Source organism: Achroia grisella, unplaced genomic scaffold, assembly GCF_030625045.1.
Source record: "Achroia grisella isolate CSIRO2021 unplaced genomic scaffold, CSIRO_AGI_Agris_v1 utg204, whole genome shotgun sequence".
Lineage (NCBI taxonomy): Eukaryota > Metazoa > Arthropoda > Insecta > Lepidoptera > Pyralidae > Achroia > Achroia grisella.
The window spans coordinates 1,237,775-1,265,218 of NW_026712703.1; the positions used below are offsets into that span (position 1 = coordinate 1,237,775).

Sequence of the window (27,444 nt, forward strand, 5' to 3'; positions counted from 1 at the left end):
AATCCATTCATCTGTTTACTTTTTATATTTTACCGTAATGTCTCCGTGGCAGAAAACTAAAGAGAAAACTATAAAGTTTTCTCTTTAGTTTTCTGCAATAGAAAGAATAATTTTGAACTAGATTTGTTATATTCAAATAAAAACTTTAGTCCTAGAAACTGAAAAAGAAGAAGGAGAAATATTTTAGCATTATATTAAAATACAATATTATATACAGTTTTCTAATATTAAGTCGTATTTATACAATATAATATTAAATATATACAATCAAAGTTTGAATAGTTTTAGGTACCTAAAATACGAGTAGTATTTTATTTCGTTCTACTACAATAGGTACTATAGGGTTGTAATAAACTACGAGTAATTTAGAACACTTTAGACATAAAACCTTCACATGTATACGTTGTTCAGAGCTGTAAGGGTTACATTTCTAGGTTAGACCCATTAAATTGGGTAATGTTTAGTTACGTGTTTAGATGAGTAATCAAGGTCTAGCTGCTATCAATTTCCGGGTACTTACAGATTTTATAATAGCTGCTATGTATTTAAAAATAATGATCCATACAAGGTAGTTTTGGACGGTCAGAGGGTTTGAGGAGAAAGCCGTCTGCGAGGTCGGCAGGCGATGGCGACGATGCTTGGTGCGGTGCGCTGTCCCAGGTTCGCCGCAGTGCGCGTGCGACGGTGAAAGGCTTCATGTCGCTGTTTCGATTGAACTGTGCGCGAGGCGCCATGGCAGCTCTACCATTTGCGTCAATTTTAATTATTTGTGCCATTCTCGGAAACGGTTAGTTTACATTTTTTATTTATTTATGCGTAACATACTCACGTTCTCATTGATTCTGATTTGGTATAGAATGTGTGATCAAGCGTAATCTTATGCAAGCAATACGAATAACCCGTTAACATGTTAACGTAACTGTTACAACTAAATGATACAGTGAAAGCTATCTGCAAATGATAATCTTCATACAATAAACATAATACTACAAAATTTGAAGCCAGACGTTAGTATTGTTACAATTTTCCAGCTTTTACTTAAAGCGCGTCGCTCGTTGAGTAGAAAGTACGTGTGACAATTCTCACAGGTAAACATAAAAGTATGTAGGTATCTAATTAAGATTCGCTGTGCACGTCCTTTCTTTTATTTGACATTGAAGGTATACAACCGGTTGTGGTCGAGGATGTTGACACTTCTCTACCTGGCTAATTTATTAATATCTTTGCGGCGAAAAAGTTACGCCGCGTTGTGGCCTCGTAAATCGGCATTACTTTTTTAATTAACATTAGGAGCTTTTAGTACTTACTTTTATACAATAATTAGCTATATTAAGGCAAGATAGATTTCCAGTACCTGTTAGTGATTGCCACCCTGGTACCTGTCACAGGGTCGCTCATTTCAAACGGGTTTCATGCAGTGTGTGCAAAAAATGTAGCAAATTACAAACAGCTACAAAGTTAGTATGTTATCGGTAGTAGTACAGGTTTTAGTTTTAAAATAGACACAAGCACATCTATATAGATACTTTAAACATTCAATTGTGAAGTAAAAACTTCAAATTTTAATACATCGCACATTACGTCGCAAATATATTTTGAAATTTCTATTAAGACATACATAGGTATACTTGTGGCTACAAATATTATAAGTAGGCTGATATTTAAATTCAGAATATTTGACTTTCAATATTAATTACTTACAAATTATTTCAAATTAACATACCTAATCAGTTGTAAAAAAATATAAAATTAAATTAAAATTCTACTACAATGCGCTCTACAACACAAAATATTTCTATAATTTAGAAAGTTTTAAATTAATTTACTTTTCACTATACAAAAAATATATAACTCTCTCAAGTAAAATCACAAAGAGGTTAGAGCTAATTGATTCCGTGCATTTTAGCTGGCCTAGTATTACTGGTGTTTATGTTTATTTTTATTTGAATGGTGAAATTTAAGAGAAGTTTTGGATTAAATACGAGTATGGAAGTATAATTTTTAAAACGAAAAGGATTATTATCTTATTTGTCAGTTGGAGCAAGCAATGAGACATATCATGTTTAGTCAGGCTAATGTCTATAAAGATATGACAAGAACCATGGTTGTTTTTGTTTCTTATGATAAAGCGACCACTTTCTATCATAAAAAAACACAATGCATTCGATTATTTTAGGTTTTATTGTGTATTGACCCAAACATTTGTAGTCTTCAATAAAGATCTGGGTCTGAGTTGAATGTTGAATTGAAATGACTACGAATTTAATTAACGAACGATTAGATTTAATTCTACATACCTACATCAGTCCAAACAATGTTAAATATTTTCTAAAGTTATATAAAATACTTGATATATAAATACTTAATCAGAATATGAGTTTTTATACAATATATTTTTAAACAACATAAAAACTAAATTAATTAATAGTTAATTCTGTCAGATTTCTATCTGACAGAATTATCCTATTTTCTATAGGTTTCTAGTAACTGAATCAAATAAAGCCCTACATTTTTACTGTATGAAACTGTACAAAAGAGATCAAATCATTAAACTTGTGACCTTCGTAATAGTAGAAATACAAATAGCTTTGTGCAAGCAAAGTATTGGATTTGATCTCAGACCTATTTCTGAGTGTACATTTCTGATTCCAACCATTTTCATTAGAAAATGATTGGAATATCCTAAGTTATAAGTACATATAACATACCTAGCCTACAATGTATCCAGATACATTGTAGGCTATGTATGTTACTCAACTATAATAAATATACAATATAACAAAATAGTTAACAATACGATATTAAAGTAGAATACTTGATATTTTCTAATGTTTTATTACATCTTATTTCTTATCTTTTGTGCGCTATATCTGACTACCTTATTGGGCATAGGAGACGTAACGTTATATTTATTATTTAGTCATAGTCGTACTACAGATAAGGTAATATTACACATATAGACAAAGATTTAAAATTGGCAAAGGATAATTGCAATATAAATAGCAATAGGGTAATAGTAACAGATACATTACACTATATAATTAATATTGATAACAGTAAATAAATAAACATGGAGTCTAATTGTAATAAAAAAGTTATCTAGCAGTAAGAATTCGTATAGATTTTAAGCGGTGTAAGAAACACCTTCCTTTAATTCACAAGTTTTTGTTTTCCTTTTTGCATTGGAGTGTTAAATTTGAAAGCGCCCGTGCGTTTGTTGTAAATGTGCGACGAGATATTGGGCTGTACATCTAATCTGTTTAGATATTAAAATGCATATACCTAGATATATAGGTATGTACATAGATATTCTGTTGCGTCATAATTATATTGAAATCATAAGCTGCTGTTTGTTTATATTCACATAAAGAAACATGTGAAGTTTTATGATATATACTTCTACGAGCAACAGCCATGTTTCTTTTGCATTTCTGATTGAAACTATAATTCGAATGTAGCAGCAGCCTATTAAGAAGTAGTTCCGTTGAATAAAGATTATTTCGATTCTTGTAACCAGATATTATGATTATTTTATAGGTATTAAATACTAAGTAATCCTTGATTAATGGATAATAAATGAATACTATGTACCTACTCGTATACTTGGGTATTGCTGAAATAAAGTTATCTAATATCAACTATGTCGATTCGTATCTGATTAGTAATATGGTGTAGAGAAGGCAGTTAATTTCACAGATGACCTACATAACTAAAATTAATTAATAGTAGTCACATTTTTTAATAGAAATAAAATGAGACCGACGAAAGATGCTATCATTGATCATATTTTGTATTACATAAGTTACCGGTACTGGGCGTAAACTACAACTGGTAAATCGGGTCCATCTTCGAAAAAATAAGAATTATTCAAATGAGGCCAGAAATATAACAATTAAATAGTTGCTTTAATAATTATTTTATCAGATTAGATGCTTTTTAACTATTATCTAAGGATAACAATATTTATTCTAATATCATGACTTATCTGTAGCTAACTGAGAAAAGCGAAACAAATTTCTTTGTTAAGTATATTATATTTAACCGAGATTTTATACTAAATATTTTTGCATAACTAACTTTCTCTTTCAGTCTAAAACAATACTAGATACATAATAGTTACTTATATTACGCTAACGAATTCGTTAACATGTTACTGGCAGTGATAGACTGAATATTATAGAGTAGGTACTTATGGTAGGGCTATAAATGGATTAGAAAATGAATTACTTGTAATTAAAATACTAGACACGTCGCGTCGTTTTGGACACACCAAAATAACGACCAAATGATATGTACGTGTTCATGTTAATTTTGATATTAAACGAAAAGTTTTATTAATTACATATTTTAAACGACGTATGCTTTATTTATGAATTAAGTTCGTTAATGTTAATCAATGCAAAATACTTATTTACGTATATCTAAGTATAACAATAAGTAATAGATATTGTAGATAAGTATAGGAAGTCTGTTACGCGTCGTTATTTCATATAGATGTTTTCGAATTGCTCAAGTAACAAATGCTATTAATTTATTTACAGCGAACTGCCAAAAGGATAAAGAAGCTGAAGAGTTTGTTTGTCCAGAAGGAACACAGGGCAATGGCAATTTTGCCGATCCTGCGACTTGTCGCAGATTTTATCAAGTAAAGTATACCTATTTATAATCTATAATTTAGGTTATTTTTATTTAACTAAACTCACACACAAGCAAGAAAACACATGTTATGATATTTTTATATTTATAATGTGTGATGTGTCAAAGGAATAATGACATACATACATGTCAAATTAAAGATAACATAGTTTGTTAAAAAGCTGTTTACATGAGACTGTTCCGTTTTGGTGTTTCTACTTTAATTCGTAGTGGGATCCTCATATGAAAGTATTATGATAAATGTTTACATTATTATTATCTAAGTTCATCATTTAACAACGCATAATAGTTTTTAACTTAATGATTTTAATATATTCACATTGATACGAAAACTGTTCTAGAAAATATATTTTATTATGCATCTACTATTTTTATAACTATTACGTAATCAATATGTAGATACCAAAAAACTTAATTCTCTATTCGTGTAATATTTACATTGTAGGTATTAGCTATTACTATCTATAGGCTTGTTGTTCGTATTAAAGGAAACACATACTACATAAAATTTAAATCCGTCATATAACTTATAAAAAACAGTATACTCTACGGGGACTTTACGACTAAATTTATTGTATTTATAAGAAGTTTTGTCTAAGTTGTAATTCCGTGTCATTTATGGTCTAGGAATAGTTATTCAAACATTTTTACATTAGACTCAGTAAAAAAAGTGAATGTCATATACACGCATGCTAATTATAATTTGGTACCTATTGTAGATGTAAAGTTTACTTATTCCGTTTTTTAAACCTGTTGGGTTAGAACAACCGGTGTAACCAGATTTTATATGTTAATATTGTTGATATTATATGTAGGTTTCAGAGTACAATTATTCATTAGGTGATGAATCAATTTTCTAGGTGTTTCTTGTAGATAGGTATAGCGTAAATAAGGTTGTGAGATCACATTCTGTTTCTACCTTCTCAGCCGGCTACGTAACTGTAGCCGGTTTCACCACAAGGTGTAAAAGAACGACGCTGGGGTGGTTCACCCTAGCAGTATATCCAGGTAAGGAGTATATGCATGAGGCATACCCAGCGGTCTATAAGGTCCCGCTGAAGACTACAACTAATTTCTACCTTATATATCAATTTACGTGTATAATGACATAAACGTGGTAGTGTAATATTCCCTTAGAGACCTTATACGAGACATACAGCAAGTTAAAAGTTATAGCAAGGTCATTTACTCACACAAACGTGTTTAAACTACAAATTACGGTTGATGACAGAACATTCCAGAAATTCTTATAACAATTTGCAATTATTATAATTATGTACCTATATAAATATAAGTTGATATTTCAACAAGTTCTTTTATTGTTCATTTTTAAGTATCTACCTATTTATTAATGTATATAGTTTAACAAATTGATAATAATTAATGATAGCAATAATTGGCAAATATTTTGAAACATGATAGAACTATTTTTACTTATTTTGCTACAAAAGACACCATTACTTTATTACAAAATTAGTAGTATTAGTATTACTTGTAGTAGACGCGAGCAGCGTATAACTTATACATCGACCTGTTTTATTTTGTAGTTATATGTGGTTGTAGTTCTTATATAAACGTATATATTGATTATAAATATGTAAAAAGTTGTGTACCGATTAAAAATATTTGTTCTTTTCTTTCCTATTCCATTAACGATAAAATCTTGTATTATCTCTTCATTTATATCTAATGATGTTTTTCAACAAATGTTCTAAAACGAAATGAAAAGCTTAATTTTATATTAAAGAATATATTTATATATAGTAGGATTTATATATTTTATACGCTTCTTGATTGCCTTCTATACCTACAAAGAATTTAGTCGATTAAATGCACTTGTTTTTTTAACACTTTTTAAAAATTACAACTAAAGATACTGAATAAGATCAATATAATTAAAACCCCGATAATATTGTTTTGATAAGTTACTAATTTATATTTAATAACGTCCTACAAGTAGGTGTAATTCGTTCGACTAAAACGTATGTACTCTTGATTAATTTCCAGTGTGGTTAGATATTGGTTTCGTTTGTTCTCTAAATCAATATTTATAAGTAACCCTTGAATATATTGGATACCATCTAAACATGTCTAATTATTCATTTAACTATCGTTTCAGTGTGTCGACGGGTATCCTTATTTGAATAGATGTCCCTCCGGACTCTATTTCGACGATATTAGCAAGTACTGTACATTTAAAGCCGAAGCCAGATGTGGCCCTATTGCGACAAGTAAGCATTAATACATTTTATATTCAATTTATGTCTTTAAACATATAACAATTGTCACTGTAATCCCATATGAGAGAGTAGTGTTAATTTTTTTTGTAACAGGAATGGCAAAGAAGCCGATGGACTACCTGATGATAAGTAGCAAATAGGTATACATGAATCAGGTAATATTTGTGGTACCCCTCACGCAATGCCACTTTGGAAGATTCAGTTGTCATGTTTCCGTACTGTTGTACCGTATTCATGTACCGTCATATACCCTATAATTTAACTATCATATCTTAACCGTAACACAGTTCACAAAGTAGGTAAACGATACGACACCTAATAAAGGTGAGAAGTGAGCTGAGTTGTTGTGGTATTAGAGAATTGTCATTGTTGTAACTACAAGTTGATATGAGACAATAAAAATATATATGTTACGTCGCAGAAAGAAAAAATAAGTAACCCTACAATATAATCAACAGTAATTAGTAAATAGCATCATCACTTCTTCGTAGTAACAAACAATACCGGTAGATTGTTACTAAGAAATACTTGTATACCTTATTGAGGCTGATTGGTACTGTGTTAATCGTAAGCCAAACGCGGTAAACTGTTTCACGGATAGTAAATAATTTTCCAGGAATGTATGTTATAGTATGACTACAATTTTATACAGAATACATGATGTCATAGCATAGAAAAGTACTAAGAAATATTTGTATCACAGATAATATAATATTACATACTTGTATACAATATTGAGGCTGATTGGTACTGTGTTATTGGTGAGCCAAACGCGGTAGAGTGTTAAACGGGTACTAAATGATTTTACAGGACTATATGTAATAGTATGCCAACAATAATATACACAATAAATAATGTGATAACCATTCATAGAAGATGTTTGTAGTCTTAAATTCCGAAAACGACATTGTTAATACTAGTCAATCGACATATTGCAGAACTCATCTTAGAAACGTGGATGAAATAAAGGGAAAAATAATTACAAATTAATTTATATTAGTTACCGACATCTGACCAACTAAAGTTGCGTTGGGCCCGTCATATGTCGAATCAGAGACAGATGGTCATCACATTAGAGATTAGTATGTCACAAATTTCTACGATGTGTGTGTCTTTCATGTGATGACTTACGATGCAGACCAACTGCCAGATGGTCAGATCAAAAGGCGGCATGGCCGACCTGGAAATGATGCGCTACAGATCGAACAAAGGGGAAAATTATGCAAGAGGTATACGTCCAGCAGAGGAACAATAAAAGCTGGAATAGAGAAGAGATAGAACTTACCTACATTATTTATGAATCACGAATAGTCTATAATCTATTTCTTATCCTTCGACCTGTGTTAATAGATACAATAATAGACTTTTCTCATTGCTTTATTTATACTGCGTTGAGTGCGACGGAATAGTTATAAACTTCGAAGTCTCTAAAATTATAATGATTCGAACTATTTTCTGAATAGATTGAAATCTTTATTTGTGCAGACACCACCCTCTAATGAATTTAGTCCTTTCTGTATGTAGTTGAAATAGTGGATTCCTTTTATCCATACTCACAGGTGGTATGAAAAACATGAATAATTTATGTATTGCTAACCCCAATAATATCCAATTTCCAGTTTATAGTAAAACCAAAAGGGTTAGTAGGTATTACATAATGCAAAGTGGGAAAGAATTTATATTGAGAAAGGGATAAGTACGAGGTATTGAATTCCAAAGCAGTTTATTTGAAAACATTTAAGCCGATAAGAAGATTGTAGAAGTAACAATTATTTTGGCCTAATCTAGCTGTCACCACAGCTATGCTTGTGATTATTGTGCTTGATATTCTGTTATGAACAAACAGATACTTACTGTCTGTCTTGTTCAAAAATAGCTTATTTTCTTTACTGGAAGATTGTTTGAAATAGGTTTAGTTGTGCCACTACCAATACGATTACATTCAGTTGTGGTGCTCATTTCTTAGAATTTATTACTTCCTGAAGTAATTACAATATCATTCGATAAGCCAGTCTTTATTGTATCATTTTATTTCTCAATTATACAAAATAAAATATTTTTATATCTGTGTATGTTACCTTCAAATCGTATTAAAAGTTACTCTCTATTTGACGACGTGTGCAGTCTAATGGTTTAGTACACCGCCTTAGTTCTGATGATGGAAGGTTGGATTCCTTACACGATACAAACATTTGTATTAATGATATGACTGTTTGTGTGTGATCTGGGTATCTTCTATGTACATTATGTATATATAAAAAAAAAATGAAATTATTTCAGCCCCAGCTCCTATCACAGAGGCACCCCTAGACTTAGCAACCAAATGCGACCCTGCTGCATGTCAACTCCCATATTGCTTTTGCTCCAAAGATGGCACTCTCATCCCTGGCGGTCTCGATCCAGAGGAGGTAAGTAGTATCCATTATTAACTAGTTTAACGGCTGTCCACTCAACCGTGGTTTTATCCCGAGTTCCCTTTTAATAGTCAATTTGAAGGTGCTTTTAAGGCGGATTCCCTGCCCACTGTTAGATAACAAATTCATTTATAGCTACCTACGAACTTGATTACAAATATGGTAATATACGTAATATAACGGTGTGCATATTTATGTTAATATTTAATAGTACCTATCTATTAATTGTTACAAAACTGCTCTGATGCCACTATTTTCAAATAAATATATTATAAAACTGCGTTAACAATGTGTATATATACCTACTTATAAAAATCTTTTGTATAAAATTCTCGTGTCACAATGTTAGTTATATACATATATGTATATATCATAATCCTCCGAAATGACTGGACCGATTTTATGAAATTTTATATGCGTATTTAGTAGGTCTGAGAATTGGCTACTATCGATTTTTCATATAGTGACAAGGGTTGTCCATCCCTAATATTTTTATTATATGTGTTACTTTGTATGAATATTATCTATCCCTAAATATATATATCTAGTTTACTAATGTAAATATAGTTAACTGCTAGTTAAATATTTATTTGAACTTTTCTTGATGTAATAGGACGTGAAAAGTGCTTTCAGGCTTCAAATTTCTTTATTATATATTTTACATATTTTTTAATTGGTTATTCCATTTAAGAGTAAATTGTTAGATTTTTCACACTGATTTTTATTTTAGAATTGATTTTTTTATTATATATATTTATTAGGACATTAAAATAAAGTATGCGAGTGATTATAAAAATATTATAAACTTGGTTTGTTTATTTAAATATTATTTATTTGTTTATTATCTATCGTTACCATATAATCTGTAATTTCGTTTGCCATACAAGTACATAGTATTTCTATTAATATGTCGCGGTCCCGCGGACTACAATCGCACACCCAGTATTAAACATTCTTATTCCTATTCACAGACGCCTCAACTAATTATGTTGACATTTGATGGTGCCGTCAACTTGAATAATTTTGAATTATACAAGAAAGTTTTTAATGGAAAGATAAAGAATCCAAATGGTTGCCCTATCAGAGGGACTTTCTTCTTGTCGCACGAGTACAGGTAATTAAGTATTTTGTACATCAGCTTTAGATAAATAAAGAAATCTATCTACCTATTATTTATTTAAAAAAGATTATATTACGGTATTTAGCTTACTATGAACATCATGTTATGTGGCACCCGTGATTCAACTCCACCGTTGCCACTCCAGAAGACCAAGGCATATGGCAAGCCTTTTATTCTGTAATTTCACTGTGTAGCCCTACAACCGTAACACAGCTTATAAAATAAGCTGCTTGGTGGCTGCAGGCGTTCATAGGCTACGGTAACTATTTACCATCAGATGGGCCGTATGCTTGATAGCCACCACCATCCTAGTATAAATAAACCCAATTGACTTTTTATATACTCTATCTCGTTTTATATATTTATCGCATTTATTGGGATGGAATAAAATTCTCGCTACCTGCAGAGTTTTTCTATAGCTGGTTGTACACTTTTTAATATTGAAGATTATTTTTCTGGGATAAAGACTTAATCATATTAACTTTTTATATCGTTGTATTAACTACATATTATTATTTGAAATATAGGCAATTAAACAGTACATGTAAATATTGTTATTCACTTTTAAGTATTAAAAAAATGTTTTAATTTTAGCAATTATGCCATGGTTCAAGCACTCGCTCACGATGGTCATGAGGTAAGTGACTGTAATTTATTTTTACATAGCTAGGTGATTAACGAACGTAAGCGGTTACGTGGCTAATTCTGTTATTCTTTCTATTCAAATTTTATTTATACATAACATTATAAATATATTAAAGCAAATAAAATGTGAGTGGGATGAGGAGACGGCAATAAGCTGATTAGTCTAGACGCAGGCGGTAATCTATCGAGCACCTGCATCTTGTACCCTCATTATTATAAGTCTGTTATCTATAGTCTATATTCACAAAAGTGTTATATTATTGCAAATAGAAAGCGGTCTTGACAATATTTTGATAATACTTAATGACTCCATCTTAAGTTACTCTCTCTTGGGATTGTAAAATTATGAAAATAATATATTTCATAGTATTAAAAATTCACCATGCGTTTAATAATGTATTCAAGGATATAATTGTATTGATTGAAATATGTATATAAAAGAATAAAATAATTATACCCAGCGCAAGCTAAATGATAAAAGCACGAAGTTTATTAATATGAAATTACAAAAAAAGAAACATTAATTTTCTTAGACTTTTTGTATTCTAAAATGCAGAGGTGGTTCATATTAAGTATACGAATATGATTATAATAGATCTGATGAAAATAAAAATAGTGGAGCGTCCGCGTCCTAGTGGACTAATATCGTGTGTAAATTGCTTTTTATAAGAAGAGTAAGGAAAAAAATTAAGATAGTATAATATAGTACTGCAAATAGGAAAATCTTTAAATATAATTATTAACTAATCCTGGTTACATTGGTTCACAGTAGACTATGCATATTTCATGGAGAGAGATGAAGTACACAAAAACAATTGTGTATATAAGAAGAAAATTAAATTCAATACGGACAAAGAAGATTTCCATTACGGTATTTATATTTCAAGTTGTTTTCAGATTGCAACTGGCACCGTGTCGCAACAACAAGGGCTCCAAGATAAAGGCTATGAGGAATGGGCCGGCGAGATGATAGGTATGCGGGAGATACTGCGCCGGTTCGCTAACGTCTCCCGCACAGATGTGGTGGGTGCCCGTGCACCTTTCTTAAAGCCTGGACGGAATACACAATTCAAGGTACAGTTATTATGTCATAATAGTCGGTAAAACTAGTAATGTAATTATTATATTTCTGAGTATTTTTTTGTATTTTCACCGATTTCTTCATATATATAATCTAAAAATGTAATGCGATTAAGATATTAACTACTCTCAGTTCACTCTTAGTCCTACAAATCGTAATATTCTAATATTACAAATTCGAAAGTGTGGTAGTCTGTCTGTTCATTGTCTGTCTTTTCTTGAATTAAAAACGATTATCAGTGGTTACAATATTGAAAAGATATATCACTAATATATAATATTGTGAGATAATATACTGAAATACAACCATAATCTATATGCAGGTACTAGGTCCGTAGATTGACGCAGCTGCTTTGAAATGGAAATAATATTGGACACTGTTGGAGTCAATTTAGTAGTAAAATTCAAATTTATCTTACCGCTGGCAAACTCGTCGAATGAATGACGGATGCAGCTGCGTATGGGAACCAACTGGGCCTATTCTCGTTCAAATTTACGTCTATCGATTAGTTTCTCTGTGCTAGCTCGTTTACCCGCGTGGGTGATAAATTAAGCAATCAACGTTAATTTAAACTCCGCGTAGGGTCATGTAGGTACGGCGCAGGGGATTGGTCTGCTCACGTTTATTACACCTGTTTTAGTAATGCTAAGTTTATTTACCGGGACATAGTTACCAAAAGTTTATAGTATTAATAATATACATTCGCACCTTGTTTGATCTATATGTGGATGTCCATTCGTTTGTGTGGAGAGTAATGTGATGTGTAGGTGCGTCTTATCAAAAGGTATAGGTGAGTATGTTCAACCTCACGCGTATCTCATTCTATGAAATCGGGTCGTCTGGAATGGAGGACATAACATTAACTATATATTTTTTACAAAGTACATGTTGATAAATCTATTATTTTAAAATATAAGTTAACAGATTTTGTCTTTTCTGTTACAATCGTAATTTGCAATCATTTTGTTTAAACTGTCTGGTCCAGCCGCACCGTAATGTATCTCGAATCTGCGTGAACACACGCGATTCCAACATGCGTTACTGCAGTAGTTTTACCCATTTTGTGATAACTTCTAGCGTGAAATAGACTTTTTTCGTCAGAGTTACATAATTATAACTCTTTAGTGTCTTTCGTTATTATATATTGAATACAATTTTGTTCGACTCCAGTAAAATATAGACTGTGTTTATAATCATAATATGTACCCCTTTGCGGGCTACACGATACCCGTGGTTGATTCATCCCTTGAGATTGGCAGCTAGCCAGCCCAACTGGATGAAGCAACGACTATCAGCATTTTTATAGCTAAATTTGGTCGACTGTAAAAAAATATGACTAAATAAAGTTTTCTGTTTATATGTATAGGTTGATGGTATAGGTTCGGAGTTTCTAAATTTAAAAAATTGTGTGTAAAAAAATACTTACTAAAAGCATAGTTATGTTCATCTCCTCATATTTGGAAAATTATTAAACAATGTTATCGTGATTTTTGAAAATTATATGGATAAATTAATAATAAAAACTATAAAATTTGTTTCAGTAAATTAAAAGTATAAATACTCACTATTATATTATTATATATTAACATGATTAATTACTAGGTAACAGACGAAACCTTGTAATAATAATAACGTACAACTACTTCATTAAAACATTGTAATAATTTAGGTAGATACAGATCGAATAGTAGAATAATTCTAAGAAAATATTCACAACATGTTATTAACTGAGCATACAGGTATTAGTTTTGGGTCTTGTTAAAATTGGCCCCAAGGATATTAATAATAGGTCTAATATATGTATTACTAAATATTCTACACTATCTTACTTATAATAATTTAGAACTGTATGTTCAAGGTTATATATACAGAAACACTATACATCCAGATTAACTCAGCGCGGGTATATTATAGGGATATTGAATTCTTCTTAAATAAAAAAGAGACTATGTGTTAACAAAACGAGATATAGGTAACATATAAAATAAGCTAAGTTTCTGTTGAATTGATTCATTATAAATGTATATCTACTAATATGCTGAAGAGTTCATTTGTTTACTTGAACGTGCTAATCCTATTAATAATATAGACAAACGGGTTTCAATACGAATAATTTTATTACTCCAGTAACTCGTGACCACGGCTAGTGCAATCTAGTCAAAATGTCGAGAGAGGTAAATACTATTATTTACTATAAGATTATTCGTGTTAAAACCCGATTAACTATTTATTATTACAACAATGTATACTAAACGAGCAAGTTTTAAATAAATGTTTCGTTAATCCTAGTTCAAAATACAATAAATATTAAAAAAAAGTATTAACTAGAATTAAAAAAAAAATAGTATATAGTTAAATAACCCATTTATAGTAGGATTAAAAGGCACGGAGTACGAATGAAAAATTTTGCAAAAATAAGGAAAAAATAATTCGTTAAGAGAGCTTTCTTTCTCTTATATCATGCAAACGAAGCTACGCATATTAGCAGATTAAATTAAATTAGTAGTAATAAAAGAATTCTTCTTTATTATATATAAGTTTTACTGTATACCCTTTATAAACATATATATACATATGTATAATTATTTCTATCCTTTTGTAACATTTTTCAATTTCACAGGTTTTAGAAGATTTCGGTTACATATACGACAGTTCGGTGGGCGTGCCTCCCCTGCCGATCCCTGTCTGGCCGTACACGCTCGACTACAAGATCGCTCACGAGTGCAAGTCGGGAACATGCCCTACCAAATCTTTTCCCGGTGAGTAAAAGTAAAATCAGGCTTCCCTTAAGATTTACGCGTTTCACTTCGATGAACGGTTCACTTAGCTGGTTCGATATAGATACTATTAAAGCTCTATGTATATTGTGCTCTATATCATTTTATGCTTAGGGACTTACTTTAAATTTGCTATGCTTTCAGCATAGATACATATCAATGTATAGTGTAATAAAATTAGATTTAAATATTATTTTTGTTCAAGTACTTTTTATATTAATTGATTCTGAGAAAATATATTAAATGTATGGAGATAACTTTGTTTTATGTTTTGTCACATATCATAATCGATGTATATTTTGTATATATATATTATTATAGTATACATAATATTTTAGTATTCTAAACAGATAGAGTTTGTATGAAGGAAACTTAATATAAAAAATGTTATATGGTGTTTGATTTACCCATTGCAAATTGACTTTCCTAACCTGAAAATTGGTATCACAAAACTAATTTAAAAAAAGTTTTTATTATATAAAATAATTAAACTGAAACTTGATTAAACAAGAAAGAAGGGAACTCCATAATTGCTCGTTTGTACAACTTCATAATAAAATTATGAAGTTCCAGGACGACATTTTTAAGGTATTCTTAAACAGAGCTTTATTATTCAAAAAACCTTCTGTGTAATGTAATTAGAAACTACAGGCATTGCCGTAAAACCTGGCCTGGGAAATAAAAATAAATTTCATTATCTTTATTAAAAGTTACAGTATTAGTGGTGGTGTTTTTATGACTGGAATGTTAATAAAGCTGACCTGATGGTAAGTGGTAAATGGTAATATACCTTATCTGTGGTAACTATGGTCATGCTTTACTATTCTTGAGGACAAATTGTTAAGACCCCGGATTCAGTAATTTGACTGCCATATTTTTATCCCTTAATAGAAACACAGCTTCAAAGGGAGCTGCTTGTCTGCTGAAATAGGTGCGACAAAGATATCCTCGCAAAAGACTTCGTACAAAGTTTAACTCAGTTTCATCCATAGAGTAGGAATGCTTCTAGCGAAGCAAAGTGTCTGTTGAGAGTTTGGGTTACCCGTGCAAAGTATAGGAGTTTATGAAGTAGATGACACTGTAATAAACTTAAAAAAATCTGGTTTGTTTAAGGACTGTGGGAGGTGCCTTTCAATGCTCATTACGTGGAGTCTTTTGAAGGTGGCCATTGTCCCTATTTGGATCAATGTGTTCTTCACAATCACGATTCTGATGAGGTAAGTCATTTAAAAGTAGATATATGGGAGTAAGTAAAGTTCTTACTTATTTCACACATTTTGTAATATTCACATAATTTTGCTTATGTTTAAAAAATACCAATATAGTAAAATTTTTAAATATATATAATAGTTTAATTCTAAAATAACAAGAATTTTGAATAATATTCAAAATTGTTTTTATATATTCACTATCAATATTATAGAAAAACTAAGTTTTAAATACATACTTTTATATTTTTAAAATTGATTATAATATACATTCATGGCTAGATTATGTATAATAAGCAAAATAATGAAAGCGATAGAAGCCCATTAAAAAAAATCGAAGCGTGTTTTGTGCACTTCTGGCACTCTCTTGGTTACTCTCGTTAGCGTTTGTTCAACTTTTTGATTTCATAATGGGATGTTTTGCCATGACAAATTTCCTTAATGGTCACATTGTATATTAATTTGATGATATTACATCGTGTGACGGTTCGCCTGGTATTCATTTTAGTTAACACCATATATTTTATAAAATTATGATAAAAGAAAATAATAATAATAATTGTTTAAAACAAACAAAACGAAAGAAAGAAATAGTTATTAGTAGATAATTTTAATGTAATTATCATTCTGATAAACTCCATGATAATTAGGGGGTCGACTGTGACGGTTCGCCTAGTACTCATTTTAGTTTTACGTCATATTTTGCATAAAATGGGCGATAAAAGGAAATAACAATAAAAATGTACATATTAAAAATATTCACTTCAAAAATTGTATTTGATAACTAAACATAGAATAAATTAGCATATATTCCGTTATTTAATTGACAAAATAATTGTAGTAGAAGCATCGTCTTATTTGATAAATAAAATACATAAAATAAGTTATATGTAAAATAGTACAAAATATTAAATAAAATCAATATTGTGTATTTAGCTTTCAACACCAGAAAAAGGATAGTTCGCTATAACTATCTATAGGTATAACATGTGTATCAAAATAAAGCCATTAAAAATTGTTAAATGCATATATGTAAACATGGTTACTAGCAGAAAAGACAATAGGGCGGCATCCTTTTGTGTTCGTCAAAAAGAAGGCCGACAAACACACTATCTACAGATATTACACGTGTGTTAAAAACAAAACTATTAAGAACTGTTAAATATTTTTCTGTAAACATATTTACTAGCAAATAGGACAATAGAACGGCATCCTTTGTGTTTAACAAAAGAAAGCCGACATGCATACATAGGATGTTCCAATTTACTACGTTGTAAGAGATCATGATTTAAATAGATAAATAGAAAACGACTTTTAAGGAATTAATTGTATTGAAACATTAGTTCAGGTTTTGATAATAGAAAGGAATTTATTAGAATTTCATAAAAACACAGTATGTAAAATAATAGTATCAACAGAATGAGCGTTTATATATGAATACTAACGTTTATCTAATTATAATGATTTATTAAGTAAATTATAAATTACATTTTTATTTTTATTGCAGACTTTAATATTAATTACATATTATATATGTGTTTGCAATTTATTATAAAGTTATATCAACATTAAATGAATAAACAAGTAAATATATTATGTAAACTCGGTAAATGGTTATTTATAATTTATATAGGAAAAATATTTGAAAAACAAAATAAAATTTAGGATAAATAAAAGTGTTACAAAATAAATTTAAAAATCATCCTGTATAATTAGTGTGAACTGCATAAGAACGAAGTTCTCACGTTGAGTTATGTTTAGATATATATATATATATTTGGCAAGACCAAAATTGGTAGAATTGTGAGGAAGGATCAAAAGAAAGTTTAGTCGTCGGCGAGCTTCCGTAGGAGTAACAAGTGTATATTTAACTCTTTTACTATTCGTAAATAAGGAGATTTTAGTAAGTGATTTTAATACTTTAATATCCGTTCTTGTCAACATATTGGTAAGTCATTTTAATTCTTTCACTTTATTTATTGTGCTCATAATATACTGTATGTCTGTTATCATTTGACTGTATTATTGGGATATGTTAGATAAACTGCCAAGTTAATTAGGAAATGTACATGTGTTTATTTATTTTATGATTTGCGTGGAATTAATATGTTGACGAATACATTGATTTAGTTTAATTACTTATAATATAAAATTTAACGAGCATGGTTTATTTGTGTCTTTCTTATATTACGATAATAGTCTCAATTTGTACCTAAATCTGAGTTATATTGATTTATTTTCTTTAGTTAGGTTAAAAGGTTAGGAGTTTAATATTAAATGTGTATATTTACTCGTTAGATGCTAATGAATGTAATTCTGTTTTTTAACAGTTGTTGATAACTCTGATATTTTATATGAGAATTATATTAATAATAAATTTACTACGACTAAACTAAAAGTAAATTAAGGAAGTTATAGTAAAACCCTATTATACTTATAATGATGGCTAATAATAGTTCAGTTACTTATCAAAAATAAATATTTCATTCACTTATTTCAACTATTTATTACTTATTTCAAATATTTCATTATTCACACTAAATGTCTTGCTGTGTGGTGTTCCTTGTTTGGGATAGTAAATTACGTTTACTATTTCGAATATGTATTACATTACCATGGGTATTGTAACGGAAGATGTAGTGAGAGGAAGATCCTTGAGTCTTATATATATTTTTGCTGAAGGCTTTATTAGAAGGAGGCAAATGTTTGTATCGATGAATAAACTATTGAAGTAACATTTTCCAATAATTTATGATGATCAAATGTGAACCGTAAATCTCTATGGAGACTTTAGCAAGTAAATGAAGTTATAATAAATAGGTTGTGGAAGTTTTTCATCAGGAGGAGAGAGAGGCTCAGATCGATGAATTTATGATGAAGTCACATGTTCCATCATTTGAGGAGAGATGGGTCAAAGCTCGTAATGAAGGTTTTAGACCACGATCCCTGTGGAGATTTCTACAACCAATAGGGATTTCTGTTTAGTTGATAACTGAGTGGTTATCTAGGACACACCCTAAGTTTTATCGTATGCATGTTGTATGGCTGGTGTATCAATATAGAGATATATTGCTACTCTGGATATGCAGCATTGTGTGAGTAAAGTTTAGGACGCATTATATTTATTATATTACAACTTATTATACACTGCACAAATTAAATAAGTAATTAATAGACGAATTAACCATTGAATATAATTATATTAACCAGCAGAAGCAATAGCAATGCGGTTCACTATGACTTCCTTATAGATATATCTTGCATTTCATAAATAAAGGAATTGCTAAATTATAATATAGAATTATTATATTGAAGTATAAGAATGCATTTATTAGATCACCACATTGAGATTAGTAATATTAAGTGTATATGCACTTAATTTTGTAACAACCTTTATGTTGAATATATTTTATATGAATAGCATAAATTAATAATTAGGGTTGTAAGAGATTACATTAATATATATGTAACTGTGAATATTGTAGGCATTGGGAGGTTTATTAGATGAATTCTGGGAGGTTTCCAGAAGTGGTGAAGGTGAGTGTTAATGCATTCTAAAAGAGCTCTTAAACCTACACCCGAGTCACAAGTCTCGGGCACCACTTGTGGTTCTCTCCCTGAATCATCAGTGGCCGGTATGAAGGCTAATCGTCATCATAACTAGTGGGTTTAATAAACATGTACATATAAAGTATAATTGCTAATTAAGCCAGTATTATAATAAGACTATATTGTTTCTTATTTAATAAAACTACAATGTAATAATATATAAACTAACTATAAATAAGACATGGGATCTTAACATCTCCAGTCATTCCTATCAATCACCCATTGGGCAATCGGATTCATGTGGGCGATGCATTATCAAAATTATTATATAATTTTGAATATATTGAAATACAAGACCAACCATATACATATAGATATCGGTAATAATAATATTACATTTTATTCTACAATCAATTCTAAGGAACTTCGGTTCTTTATTAATTAATATATTTAATATTATTCTTCTTGTTCCAGTCAATTCAATAAAATAAAGGTTTATTTTAAGGTCTTTGGCCTTAATAATAAATACTAATTACTTGAGCGTAAATATTCAGTGTAATAATATTAGGACTCTTAGTCCTTTAATTTATATATACATATTATATGTGTATATATACATACATATATAAATATAAATACATACATATATAAATATAAATACATACACATAATCACATCTATGGGCTTCGGTCCTCAATGAAAATATATTTTATGACTATCCATTTTATGGCTAAACAGTTTATCAATTACCAAGCCTTGGCTTTTATATCCAGGACTCCGGTCCTCTATCATATCGACTATCCACCTAGTGGTTGTCTATACATAACAATCATCCAGGTCACAGACCTCTGTCACTATTATTTATATTATTATGATTATTTCACTATGTGATTAATCAAATTCTACTGATTACTATATCAGGACATGCAGTCCTTCTACAAACTAAACATTACCTTCTGGTTGATTCTTTATGTGGAGCATCCAGACATTTATTTTCAGATATGGAACTTATAGTTCTCGCTTATAATATCTCATCAATATAAAGATTACTTCGCCATGCAAGTAATTCTAATTTACATATAATCAATCATATTAGAGCCCAGCTCTTATTCACAAATATCTAATTCTTAATTCCTTGAGTATTCTTGGTATTAAGTAAATTTATAAACTTTATATGCTATGTTTGTAATATAGCAATTATCAACATTATATATTGGATTGACCAATATTGTGGTGTTGATGGCATTGAGCTATCACACTACTCTATTATTATTATTTATCGTACTGCAATTACTGGTGATCTCCAATGTCACATTATAGGGCCGAAAGGATTATCCATTAGTAAGTTCTGGTATTTGATTGACCTCCTAGTTTCTGTTACGACTCGTACTGTATCTTCAGTCTGATCTCCAATGTCACATTATATATAGCCGAAGGGTATTCCCCATTAAGTAAGCTACGTGACCGAGTGATGCTGGGATTTAGTTTCGAGATCGGGCAGTCTCTTTGACAGTCTCTCTATCGCCACATAGAACCGAAGGAGTCAATATCCATAAGTAAGCTTCTGTGTCGTGAGTGATCCTGAATTCAGTTTCGATCTGCCTATGGCAACTATATTTTATCTACCTGCTTTAAGCATCGCAAGCTTGGTGAAACCACTTGTAATGTTGAATTAATAATATAAATTAATTTTGTTTTGGTGCTGAGAATACTCATCCCATTTCACTTTCAAATGGTGCGTATTGCAACCCTACCTTGCATATCCCACCTTATTTATTAAAACCATAATGGTTCAATGATTCAAATATATACCTTATAATTAATATTCATAACACATACTCTGTATCATAATTTGTATTATTGAGATATGTATTTATCTCGCAGTTATTACTCCATCATATACCAATAAAAGAATCTATAGTTACTACATATACACAACGGGTCCACCGATACTATACGATCACAATAATTTAATTATATGGCCAAATGATTAAAGATTAAGTGTTCCATTGCGTATATGATCTATTATATTTAGCTGATCCTCGCATATTTAGAGAGGGTATCGTAGAGTTGTTTTATTAGGAAAGGGGGGAACGTTACAATCGTATATACTCACAAACGAATATCGAAAATTTGCTTTCGAATACCTATTTATATTTGTTGTATAAACAAGTCGTCGTTTATAAAAATAATATTTTTTTTGTTTCCTGCTAGTGCGGATTTGATATTTTTTTACCGTCTAGTTCAGATTGATTGTTTGTTTGACCTGGGTGTTTTCTATGTTACGTATGTATTTTCAAAGAAATGTATTTAAGTACATATAACAGATGTCCAGTACCTACCTATAACACGACCTCTACTTAGCTTGGGACTAGACGGCATTCTATAAATTTACATTACGGCATCTAGGAATAAAAAAAATCAGGGCTATATTTCACCCTTCAAATCGCATCCACCTTTCGGAGCATCGATACCTTTCCATTAGATACCTTTTCAAAAAGTGTACTGTTGTACTAAAATATTCATTTAATATACAATTGGTAATAATATTAATAATATATCATGCAGGTATTAGAATGGCTGCAGGAGGATTTCAACCGGTACTATGAACAGAATCGAGCGCCGTATATGATGCCGTTCCATACCAACTGGTTCCAGATAAAAGCACTCGAGAGGGGGCTACACAAGTTCCTACAATGGGTATCTGGTTTGTGAGTATTGTCTTGGAAATATTTATTTTATGGATCTCTACCTGTTACCCGCCACTTCATTTACTATTTAGATTTTAGAGAGTAAAGGTAGCCTATATCCGCCTTTGTCATAGGAACTTTTTATGTAAATTTTCATTAAGATTTGTAATATGTAGCCATATTCAGTAGCCGCTGTTGTACAGCAGAATATTTTTTTATGGTAAATCAATTTATATAATTAATTAAAATTAATATACACTAGTTTACTAAGTTCCGTTCAGCGTTTTAACCATGTAGAGGCGACAGATAAACAGAGAGACACGTAGGTACACTTTCGCATTTAATATTATGTATGAATGGGTATTTAAGAATACAGATATTTGATATCACTTATGCTATTCCTGAGGTTTGAGATGTCATGTCTTGTTCTATAATTTCTCTGCCTTATCTTATCTTTCAATTGAAACACATTTTACAACACAATCTGCTTGGCAGCTGAAATAGGCGAGACTGAGGTACCCACGCAGACGACTGAGTAATAAATGAGTATTGGATAATTTTACTACTTTGTGTAAAATTTGAATGTAATTCGCAAATGGTCAGTGGTTTTACGTGTCCGTATTTACATTTAATGGACATAAAATATTACTAGATCTGGTTATTCAATAAACTGTAACATAATCAGATCTGCCTGCGGGTAAATACCTGCACAGTGCATAGATTATTTTAATTACATGCACGTGATTTTCTACGTCATTATGGTGTTATTGATAATGATATTTGTGCGTTTAATTTTATAAATTCAAAATAAATTTTCTAATGAGCATCGTTAAATTAAATTAAATCCCTTACAATAGATATAAATATTGTAATATAAGACAAACATCAACTCATTACACGCGTTTTTTACAAATATCGAATTCATCACAGATAAGCTTTGAAAGGTTTTTTGTTTAGCAATACAGATACAGTAAAATTATTTGTAGGACAATATTTATTACAGCAGATAAAATGAAATATTTTTTATGTTTTGTCTTCTGTATTCGGGTCCACTCTAATTGTGATATCAGCTTCGTTTTGTTGTAATACATATATGTCGCTATTTGTAACAATTATGCTGACATGAAATACCCATGGGTATTGTAGGTAAGGAGACAGATGTTCTTGTTTTATTTTGTCGTAAAACAAAGAAAATTTTACAAATGAATAGGACCATACTCCATTTACGAAATTAAAGCAGTGACAACCATTCCGTCGGAAACGTATCGATGAAGAAAAAGACAATAGAGTATTACGTGCAATATGGAAAAACCTAATATATATCTTTTTGTCAATAGATAGATTGTATATTATCTGTTATCAGTATAGCAATTTACAGTTTAAATCGAAAATTAGAAAATTTTATAGAATTATAATAATTCCGCAACTTTTGAGGGCTTTGTGAAGTATTATGTGGCTGTCTTCTTGGTTTAGGATATTAGATTGTGTAATAAAAAACAACTACATAACGTTGAATAATTACTGTGTAACATGTAGGTATATTTTACACTGAAAGTATTGTGCTGACCAAATGCATTGTAGGTATTTGTATTTGCATTTTTCTCTGTACAAGAAGAAAACAAAGCCCTTGTTTGTTGTAACATATGACGTATATATTCACTCAAAGTAACATATAATTAAATTTAACATGCACCCGAAATAGTAGCTATGGTCCGTTTGTATTCCACTTTGCTTCTACTAACTTTATTTGTTCATATTTCAGTTGACAATACCAGTTTTACTATTTACTCATACCACTAACAAAGACTAGCTTAAACAATGTAACAGAACAATGGAAATATATTTGTGTAGTATATAGTACACAGCAACAAAGCGTACACCTAGTTGATTCAATGTTGTGAAGTAGTTAAGCTAAGTTGGAACATCTAGTCGTGATGTCGTGGACGAAGAAAGTTCTACCCTTACATCGTAATTAGAACTCTAGAAAGATAAATTCTAGTTTGTACTTATACCTACAGTACAAGGTTTATTCGATACAATTAGAGCAAAGCGAATTCGTTCACGTTGTATAAATATCTCAGGACAAAAAAACTCAAGGTGAAACAATACCTACATACTTCTAATATAATTAAATACATTTATTATTTGTATGATTTAGGCTTAAATGACAATGAATAGTAAATATTCTATGTTTTTACTATTTATTGTCATTTAAGCCAAGTTTTTAAAAGTAATTTATAAATACATGTTTTGTCAACTACAAATATCTAATGAAATGTGATGACAAATAAAAAAAAGCTAATAATTAATTAATCTACTATTGTGCTCGGACTGTGGACTGTTCTACGCTCATACTGACATACAAAGTGGTATGACGTAATTTGTAAATTTATTCACAAATTAAGTCTTGTGAATAAATTTAGTATAATATTTTCGTTAATTTATAATAAATATGACTATCCTCTATATGTTTCGAAACCATTCTTCCGATTTTGATGATACTTTGACCTGTTATTTAATGAAGACTAGAGAAAGGTTTATTGCTAAAAAGTTCTTTGTATATTTGTCTTTAATCAATAATAATTTTAAATAAATTGAAATCCTTACAGTCGTTATGACGTTCAGTTGCTTATAACACAAAATAAGATTCTTTTGAGATCGTCCTACATATTTCTATTTCTAATTTTAGGTAACTACATACTGTATCCTGATTATGCCTTTCTTTAAATGGATATATGTAATGTGTATACATAGTTAATATTGACATTTCTCATTTCGTTACTAGATATTGGATATTATCGGCATTTATATAAAGTAAAATATTGTTTGTTTCTAACATCTATTAATCATGATATGTTTCAGGTTCTGCAGTGTTTCCTTGTGATTTATGATCACATATTATTTTTTTGCTTACAGAGAAGACGTATGGTTCGTGACAGTAACTCAAGGTCTAACCTGGATAACGGATCCTCGGCCAGTAAAGTCACTGAATAACTATGAACCGTGGCGGTGTGACAAGAAGGATCTGCCGGAGGCGCCGTGCAATTTGCCGAATAAATGTGCGCTATCCTTCAAACACCCCGACACCAACTTCACTGATACGAGATACATGGAAACCTGTAGCGATTGCCCCAATCAGTAAGTAGAAATATTCTTGATTTTAACATAATTATAATTAGAATACGATATAAATATTCGTACAGATATAATTTTATATATATATTTTATACATATTGACGTCTCTGTGTTCTAGCGGCTTAGCACACCGCCTTCCGATGATTGTGGGTTCGATTCCTCTTCTTGAAATATTTGTTTTCAAGAGTATGATTATTCGTATCACTCTGGTGGTTTTTATGTATGTTATGTATGTATTTACAAAAGAATAAAGAGAGATGATACTAGATGATGCTGTGTGAGTTCTTCTGTGATATAATTAGGTATTATTGCTATATGTACCGAATGAAGGGATCATTATCGCAAATAAAGCAATATTGGAGTGAAATAATATCATTGATTCTTCATAAATAAATTCACATGAAAGATTTAAAATAATAAAATTACCTGCAATTTAATACAACACGATTCAGTTCACACGTAAAATTCACAACGTTTATGTATGTTCATGAACATTTATATACTGTTATTCCTTAATTGATAGCATTTATTTTACTGACAGTTAATATTATTCATATTATTAATTATTTTACTTTCAGGTACCCGTGGTTGGGTGATTCGGGTGGGACGGGTATTCCAGGCAAAGACAATTACATACCAGACAATCTGAAAAGAAAATAGTTATTAATTAATTTTAGTATTTCTTAGGTTGTGTATACTATAATCTATATTGGATGTATTATATGATGGGTTCATAAGACATTGGGCCCAAATATCTGGTCATTTATGAATTTGCATATATATAAATAGACATTTAAATAGAAATAAAAGCAATAAGTATAAAACTTCCTGTTTTTAAAAATTGAACAAAAACTAATCAGCGAAATAGTAAAAGTTATTGATATGGAATATTACCATCTTAAAAGCTCTTAACATTGTTTAATGTTATAAAAGTAAGTGTAATATAACACACTAAAATATATGTATTTTTTACTTATTTCATCTGAGGAAATAAATTTGTATCCATGCATTATTTTTCAAGTCCAATGTAGATTGTAGCAAAAATAATTTTGTATATACTCCATTGTTGATTAAGTGCTTATTTTTAAGAGCACAGTGACTAGTCGTCGCAACTCGTTTATTAGCTAGGATTTTCATTATACTTTACTATACATTCACATTCTTTTCTCTAGGATCGATTATATAAGGCATGAATCACATTATTTTAAAAAAATATGCCTTATGAGTATTTGCTATAAACTACTAGGAGAGTAATACCCAAAAACTGCCAAGAGAGTAGGTATCTCTTATAAACTATAGGTGTTGCTATTTTTTATTTTATAGCAACCATTCATGTCTTATTTATTATTAAAATGTTTTTTATAATTATTATTTTTGAAGACTTTTTTTGCAATTTACAAATGATGACCATTTATTATTGACAATTCTTTACATAAAAAAAGTTTACATAAAAAATATTTTTCTTATTAGCATACACAGGACAAAAATTTCTATTTCTTCCTAATATTTTCCAAAATATTGTAATTGTATCATAGATAAAATAAACTTTTAGTTTTAGATAAAATAAACGTTTAGTTTAATCTAAATGTTCTAATTTGTTTAGCGGTAATGTAGTCATTGTATCCACTAGAAGAAAAAATATAACTTGAGGACTGAGTACTTTATGTATGTATATTGTGCCTTAGTATACTGTGGCGTACGTAAGGGAATGCTCGTAATGTTGATTTCGAGCCTTGGTGCTTCCGTTGTTCTGTGTGCGACAGGCGAGCCATACACTGTAGTGTTTGATTTACAGGAACTCAAGAACCTTCAGTGAAACATTGCCCTATACTCATACACTGTTTAAAATTAAACTAGTTGCAAGTGTGAAATTTAAGTCATTTTCTGTAATTGTTAATATGTTTTCATAAATTATACTATTTTATTCTA

The 27,444-nt window shown here is 30.1% G+C and overlaps 1 protein-coding gene across 1 annotated transcript; it reads left to right on the top strand.

Annotated features, from left to right (window-relative positions):
• Window positions 1–652: 652 nt before the first annotated feature.
• On the top strand, window positions 653–27,444 carry LOC131841882 (chitin deacetylase 1). Its single transcript, XM_059190242.1, has 12 exons — window positions 653–787; window positions 4,542–4,645; window positions 6,776–6,887; window positions 9,177–9,304; window positions 10,282–10,424; window positions 11,025–11,067; window positions 11,973–12,149; window positions 14,777–14,915; window positions 16,047–16,150; window positions 22,259–22,401; window positions 25,297–25,518; window positions 26,094–27,444. The coding sequence occupies exons 1-12, from the start codon at window positions 697–699 to the stop codon at window positions 26,173–26,175; spliced, it is 1,488 nt and encodes a 495-aa protein (XP_059046225.1). The 5' UTR covers window positions 653–696; the 3' UTR covers window positions 26,176–27,444.